This window comes from Gekko japonicus, unplaced genomic scaffold, assembly GCF_001447785.1.
Source record: "Gekko japonicus isolate JY-2015 unplaced genomic scaffold, Gekko_japonicus_V1.1 scaffold831, whole genome shotgun sequence".
NCBI classification, from domain to species: domain Eukaryota; kingdom Metazoa; phylum Chordata; class Lepidosauria; order Squamata; family Gekkonidae; genus Gekko; species Gekko japonicus.
Genome location: NW_015159738.1, coordinates 465,794 through 474,022, shown reverse-complemented (window position 1 = coordinate 474,022; position 8,229 = coordinate 465,794). Strand labels below are relative to the sequence as shown.

General features: G+C 43.2%; 1 protein-coding gene across 1 annotated transcript in view; it reads left to right on the top strand.

Annotated features, from left to right (window-relative positions):
* Window positions 1–8,229, top strand: part of LOC107125945 (noelin-3) — a 72,934-nt gene that overhangs the window by 38,431 nt on the left and 26,274 nt on the right. Inside the window, exon 3 of the mRNA XM_015429432.1 lies at window positions 1,787–1,942. Coding sequence (XP_015284918.1) covers window positions 1,787–1,942 — 156 coding nt within the window. The remainder of the gene's footprint in view (window positions 1–1,786; window positions 1,943–8,229) is intronic.

Below are 8,229 nucleotides of genomic sequence, written 5' to 3'. Positions count from 1 at the left end.
GAGGGCTTCTAGTGTCCTGGCCCCACTGCTGGACTTCCTGATGGCACCTGGTATTTTTGGCCACTGTGTGACAGAGTGTTGGACTAGATGGGCCATTGGCCTGATCCAGCATTGGCTTCTCTTATGTTCTTATGTCCTTTCAAAGCAGAGGCAGATGCAATCAAGTTAATTGTGGCTGCATTCGTGTCCTGTGGATAGAAAAGGAAAGCTAGGGCCAAAACCCAAATCCTCCTGTAGATTTAAACTGATTTCACAGTCATTCCTTCTTCCCTGGGAATTTTGAGATCTGTTGTTTTGGGATAAGGCCCTGTAGCTCTCCCACAGAGGATTCTGCAGCATCATTGCTGAGTTTCTCTCATACAGTCAAATTGGTCTATAACCAAATAATATACGTTGATTTATATAGACATACACTTTAGAGTTTTTCAGTTGGTTACTAGGGGTGTGCATTCAGCATAAACCAAGCCCAAATAATACCGGTAAGGTATTTTTTGGGTATTATTTAAGCCAAATACAAATCAGAGAATCTGATCAGATACCAGTATAGCTGAGGGGGGCCCCCAAAAGCCAATAAATGCCTTTTTACACCCCAGTTGGTTACATTTGACAACTACTTCCCCAATATGAAATAGAAGTAGTAAAGACACTGTGTGTGGATTTTGCCATCTCAAAAATAAACACAAGAACCACTTAGTATCTATGGCTAAGAGCTGGTGTTGACATACAGCAGAATGAGATAGTAGAGTGTTGCAGGAGTGTAGAATGGGCCCTTTAGACTGCAAGCAGAAAATACATTTCTGAATGCTTCTCTGCATTTAAACATGCTCTGTAAATAGAAAGCTAGCAAAACAGACACAAGCTATGCTCCCTGACATGTTAAATTTCTGTTTGCGGAGACTCTCTTTTTTCCCACATGGAAGTACATTCAAAATCAATATCTATGATCTCAACATTCAGGCCTTAGATTGAATTGGTTGCACAGAGGGCTCAGGGCACATAGTGAGGCCCATTGTTCTGAGAGCAGCCACCTGCACTGCGAAACAAGCAGCTTCTGAAACTCAGGAGTACCGCGAAAGTCTCTTCCTCTGCAGAATGAGAAGGACCAGTCAATGGGGGGGAAATGAGGAAAACCAGGTGCACACAGAGAAACCTCTAGGAACCTATCAACCATTTAATACATTATGTGTTAACAAACCCAGGCTTGAATTACCACTGTGTACGTTAGACTGAGAATTGTAACCAGTGGTGGTTCCCGTATGATATATGTGTGAATATAAAAACCACGTTGTAGTACTAGCACATGACCATTTTTAGGTGTGCACTTAAGTCATATAAGGTACACCTAGAAGTGACCACATTTTGCTGCTGAGCTTCAGCCCAGTTCTGAGTTGATCCCCAAGGTAGACCTTGATGCAGGCTGTCCTCACATTCATAGGCTACATACCAAACTGTGCAGCTCTGCCTCTGAACAGAGTCCTCTTCCTGCTTTCCACTGATTTTTTTTCATGATGCATTATTTTAAAGGCACAGTTCAATGGATAAAGGCAGAGGTTCACATTCTCTGTTGCCACAGTCTCATTAATTTTGGAAAGGTTACACTGGTATGACACCACCGTGGAAGGGTTTTCTGTTCTTGTGCACTGAGAGCAGAGGGCCTTGGCTAAGAGCTTAAAAAAAAAGAATTAGCGAGCCATATCCTGACACATTCGATTGAACTGCATTTATGTATCAGAAGGAAAGCTTTAAAATAAAATCTGAGAGTGCAGCTGGTGTTCTTCTTGAACAGGTACAGAATATGTCCCAGTCCATTGAAGTTTTAAACCTACGAACTCAAAGGGATTTCCAGTATGTTTTGAAAATGGAAACACAAATGAAAGGGCTGAAGGCCAAGTTTCGGCAAATTGAAGATGACCGGAAGACTTTAATGACAAAGCATTTCCAAGTAGGTCTGATATATATTTTTTTGAATGCCTGCCAGAACCACATGCCTCTGAGAAACAATGTGTGGATTGTGAAACTGTTGGTTTGAAATGTTTGTCCGTAAGTGCATAATGAACCCTCCCTTCCACTCCGATCCTCCCTCTCACTCTGCAGTTCCATTGTGATGGGAAGTGACTGTTAATTGCTACAACCGTTTCATTGCACCCCAGATGGTGTTCCTAGCAGGAGATTTATATCCAGCCAGGCACTGCTGGTGATAAATGAGGCACCCAAGAGAATGAATGACAAAAGAACAAGGACTGATGCCCTTTTAAACACTGATGACATTTTGTACAATCCAAGATAGGAAAGTATATAAGGCAAGAGATTCATGTCACTTTAATTAGTAACACTGAGAGGTCTTGTTTGTTTGACCATCTAGCTTGCCTGCTCTTGCTTAGACATTTGTCTAAGGGTCAAACAAAGCAAGGCCAGTTTTTGAGAGTTGAGTCTCTGCTCAAAACCACTTTCAAATACACCTGTACTGTATACGCTGTACTGACTGCAGAGTCACCCCTGAATAGCCGTAGAACGGCCATGACTCTATGCAGACAGTACCATAAAACCAAGAGATCAAAGGAAGTGAAACCAGCATGCAGTGTGGAGGCTACCATAAAACCTGACAGTCAAGGAAAGTGAAAGTAGCATGCAATGTAGAGGGGAATTTCTGTTCCAACGTGGGTTTGGTAAAACAGTGGAGCGCATGCTAGACGCAGAATGGGCCTCTGTTTCCCTGTGTCAATTTTCTTACCATCAGCCATATGTCATGCTGGGGAAGCTCATTTCTCAAGCGTGCAGGGCTCCAACTGATCGGGGATTTGGACTGTGGCGTGGGGGAAGAAGGGGCTTCATCCTCCCCCCCAGTACCATTTCCCCAGTCCAAAATGGCTCCCGGGAAATGCTGTTTGCCCTGCTATGGAGCTGCAGGGGTAACCAGAAGTCTGATGTGTGATTGATAATAGCAGAGTCAGGCCAGGGAAACCCAGACCCAGCTGTCAAAAGATCATCTTGTGTCGTTTGGTCCTAAAATGGAGGCACGCAGCAACTGCTCAGGTTTGTAGAAAGCAGTCTACCCGTCACAATCTATGATCACCTATTCAAGGCAGAATCTGAATGCAGAGTGTGGCGACCAGCATAGAAAGAGAAGTACTGAAGTAATAAACACCCAGGGGTCATTTGGGGGGGGACGCGGGGGAACGCCATCCCCCCGGGTGAGGTGCGGGAGGGCAGGGCCTGGAGCTCCCTGCTGGTGCCCGCTGGAGGTCGCCGCCGGCTGTGGGGAGGACACACTTCCGGTGATGTCAGGGGGTGTGGCATATGCTAATGAGTTATGCTAATGAGTCCCCCTAGCTCTTTTTCTACGAAATGACCCCTGTAAACACCCTTTGGTTTCCAGTTTGATTTGGGGAAACTATCACTTTCCCCCTAATATGACTGTTGGGCAGGCCAGTCCTGTTAACAGCAGCAAGAAAAAAAGGTAGAACATTTTCTTTGGTGGGGCAGGTGTGATTGGTTGAGCACACTGTAGCACTGGCAGTTCAAAGTCACTGCCACAAATTGATGTTACAGCGATGGAGGGTTAGGATATGAAGGCAGGTGTTTAAACAACACCAAAGGTCAAGAGTCAGGGACCTTTGTGGGTAGGGAGGCAGACCCAGCCAGCCTTTCTCTTGGTGCCACCATGACATCATGGCAGAGAACCATAACAGGTGTCCCAAATGCCACCCCTGACTGTTAAGGTTAGAAAATGTCCTCTAATGTCTACTTAAAGTTCAGCAATAGAACAAACTGCTTAGATGAGAAGACAGCTTTTTGAGAAGGTCCATATGGCCATCTGACACTGATGGTGTAGATATAGATACACCTGTATAGGGTAGACTTGATTTCCATTCTGAGATTCTTGTAATTGCTGCCTATCATAACTGACTTCTTGGGAGCCATTCGTGTATCTTGTACTGTCATTACACTGTTCATCAAGAGAACGTAATGCCAGCATCCACATCCAGCAGTTCGATACTAGCTGTCAAAAGCAACAGCATGTTCTAACACGGTAACCTTTTAAATACTTGATATTTGGATTGGCCGGACATACAGATTTCATTTGATAGTTCGATCGGCATTTAAGAAAGATTGCAAGCCAATGATATTACTCAGTAATTTAAAAGGTTAGAATAATAGACTTAGGCAGCTTTCTTTCAGAACTGTAATCTGCAAGAATTCAGATACTGTACTTCGCTCTTAGAGAGAACAGAAGGATGGGGGAATCAATGAGAGCGCATGCTTTGCATGCATAAAAACCTGGGTTCAGTATCTCCTGGTAAAACTCAGGTAGCAGAGCTGGGCAAGACCTCAGCCTGAGGCCTTGAAAACCTGATGTCAATCAAAAGCAGACAATACAAAGCTACTCAGGTCAGTTGCCTGACATAGTATAAGGTGTTTTCACGTGTTTTCAAAAGAGTGCATCCCTTTAAATGTATGTGCTTTTATTTTCTGTCAGAAATGTTATAAATGCATTTCTTCTCTGTGATCTCACCTGTTGCAACCCTATTTGTCTTTGTAACCAATTGCATCCTGTGAAGGCAGTCATGGAACTGTTCCCACTGAAATGCTTACAATCCACAGTGCAATCCTAAAAAAGTTGTATTCTTCTAAATCCAGAGGCTTCAACAGACCTGGAAGGATGTAACTGCTTAGGATTGCTCTATCAGTCTCCCTTTACTGATATTGGGTGGTTCCTGCTTCTTTCAGTGTAGGGCTGTACCAGTTGCTAGTTGACATTCCTTTTTTTGTCATAATGCAGTGGCTGGAAACACTAAATTACCTCCATTGATAATCTTTCTTTGCCCTTTTTAGGGGATTCTTCACTGCCTAATGGACAGTTCCCTGAAAATGACTTGTTTCTTGATCTTCTTTCCTAGTAATGCAATCTTGGCCAACAAGGAATCATGCAGCCCACCATGCAGCCAATGTATTGACATCACAGTGTCATCTCTTAATCAGAGTTACAAAACACATGCTCACTAGGGGAACACTTTGGTCTTAGTTCACAGCTCCCCCACCAAATAAATAATCACTGAATTCCCCCCCCCCCAAAAAAAGTGCTCCCCTTTCAGTTCAGTACTTAAAGAATGTTTTCTAGCAGACCCAGACTGTACAACTATAGAATTATACAAAACTACTTTTCAAGACAGAAGAATTCTGGGGAACTCAAAAACCTACACAGCTGTCCACAGGGCTGGACACATTGACAGTAGCCTTATGGCTGAAAAAATGCTTGTGCATGTGCACAGTTGTAATGTAGCATCAGAATAGGGAAGATTCTGAGTCCCCCTCTGTGGCGGACAGTGTGTAAGATGCTGTATTTCTGATCCCAGAAGGGTAGCCCTGATCTTGTGTGAATATTTTTCTCCAACAGTAGACTGCTTATGCATCATACATGAGCTGTTCTTTGTGCAGCTAATCCACCTGCCGTAACATCTGACCTAGCTCAACTACTTTTGCTGTAGTGTCCTCCCAGCCAAGGATGATTAACTGGATACCCATGCAGTTTTGTTGATCAAATTTGATTGTGCTGTGACTAAAAAGATGGAAAACCCATCTATTGTCTTTGGGAGCTAGTGACAGCATAGGAGAAGCTTTCCATAAGCAGAATTGCATGGGGGGGGGGAGTCAATCCCATGTTGTCCTTCCTCATGGGCAACCCTGATCTGAATTGACTCCTCACAACACTTCTGTTAGCATTTTAAAATTACTGGGAGGATCCATTTGTGGATCTCCCAGCATCTCCTCCATTTTTATTTATTTGTTTAAAACATTTCTATCCTGCCTCTCTCTCAAAGGACCTGAGGCAGCTGAGGTGATCTTTACTCCAGAGCCAGTTTGGTGTAGTGGTTAAGTGCACAGACTCTAATCTGGGAGAACCGGGTTTGATTTCTCACACCTCCACTTGCAGCTGCTGGATGACCTTGGGCAAGCCATAGTTCTGTCAGAGCTGTTCTCTCAAGGGCAGTTCTGGAAAGAGCTCTCTCAGCCCCACATACCTCACAGGGTGTCTGTTGTGGGGAGGGGGAGGGGAAGGCATTTGTAAGCTGCTCTGAGACTCCGAGGAATCTCTTCCTCTCCCTCTTGGCACAAGAACTATGGAATAGCCTAGTACTTCCCTTGGATAACGTGCTCTGAAAGTAGGGTTGCCAACTCTGGGTGAGGAAAATCCTGCAGATTTGGGGGGGGCAGAGCCTGGGGAAGGTGGAGTTTGGAGAGGGGAGGGAGCTCAGCAGGGTATAACACCACAGAGTCCACCCTCCACTCCAAAGCATCCATTTTCTCCAGCGGAACTGATTTCTGTCACCTGGAGATCAACTGTAATTCTGAGAGATCTCCCGGACCTAGCTGGAGGGTGGCAACACTCTCTGAGAGCTTAGATAAATTTCTATAATTCTGTCCTCTTGCCGACACAAAAGCTATAAAACCATATTGAAGCCAACACTGAGAAGAATCACATTGACTTATGTAGTCATGGCACTGTACTCATAAATTAAGATCTCTGGAACAGAAAGAGGATTTAATACCCATTTGCAAAGGTCTGTGTGAGTTTATGGTACTGTGTCTAATAAAACACTCCCTCAACTCATCCTTTCCAAACCACTTTTATTCAAAGATTTCTGGGCATCTCCTCCATGCAGTGAATTTTTACTCATGAGTATAAAAATTATGTATGAAAGCTGCAAAGGGAACTCCAGTTACTCTAATGCGTTTATAGTAATAACATTTCTGCATGTAATTTAAAAATGCAATTTCCATCTGCTTAAATTAGCTGTGTGTAAAACATACTTTGTGACATTGGTGATGGATTTTTCCCCTTCTGGTGTGAATATTTCCTGTTTCCCAAGTAATTCTTTTTTTAAAAAAAAGATTCATTAAAGTGGTAAATAAAATTAATTTAAATGGACCTTTATTAAAGACTTGTCAACACTGTCATCATTATTACAAAATATGGCCAAGCTTAAAAAAAAACTCTTAAAGGATACACCTCCCCCAGAAGTGTGAATCCCTTCTTTCTCCGTCATGAGCATATTCTCCAGCCATCGCACAAGACGCTTGCTTGTTAGAGCTACTTTAGCAATGTATCATGATGGGATGCAATTAGTTGCTTTATTATAAATAAACACACAGCCAGAAACCACATACATCTCATGGCCAATCCATGAAGACAGAACATTTGAAATTATAATTATTGAATTCTGACTCAATCCTATGCAGTGTTATGCCCTTCCTTCTACAGCCATTGAAGTAAATTGGCTTAAAAGGGTGTACTGAAGACTGCACGGTCTATTTCAGTTCAAATGCTCTGATTGAACTGATTTAGGGATTGAGACTAGATTTATCTCCTTTTTCTTGCCCCTCTGAATGAACTGATAAATCCATTTGCTCTCTAACTACTGGAATACGAAGATCTTTTTCATGTTAGGGACTTACAAAATTTCCCATGATTCCCAGAAGTGAAATGTCACTAGTCTTAAAAAACCTCTTTTTTCTTTCTTTCCTTGAAGTGTCTTAGCTGTTTTTTCACAGCAGAAACCTCCAGGTTTACCATTGCTTTAGGTGAAAACCTCTGGCAAGTTAGGAAAGTGTGGACTGAGAAGCTTTACCAGTGTCACCCAAGTTTAGTTGTGCTATCATTGAAATTTCTCACAATCTCAGCCAGTTGGGAACCTCTAAATTCATCATGAAATCTGACATTCTACAAATTTGGGTGGCAACTCCATTACCAAGCTTCCTTGCTGTTTGTCCTGCCATTCATCCTCTTGTGAGAGGAGAGCCAATTTGATGTGTGAAAGCCAGTTTGGTGTAGTGGTTAAGTGTGCGGACTCTAATCTGGGATAACCGGGTTTGATTCCCTACTCCTCCACTTGCAGCTGCTGGATGACCTTGGGCAAGTCATCGTTCTGTCAGAGCCTTGAAAGGGCAGTTCTGAAAAGAGCTCTCTCCGCCCCACCTACCTCACAGGGTGTCTGTTGTGGGGAGGGGAAGGGAAAGGAGTTTGTAAGCCACTCTGAGACGCCGAGTGAAGGGCAGGGTATAAATCCAATCTCCTTCTCCTCTTCTTCTTCCTCCTCCTCCTCTTCTTCTTCTGTTTTCAAACAACCTCATATGAAAATCCTCCTTTTAAATCTAAGTAAAATTACAAATGCTATGCTTGATTGAGTTCTGAAAGGGATATTCATAGGGTTAACTGTGTCATGAAAAGAT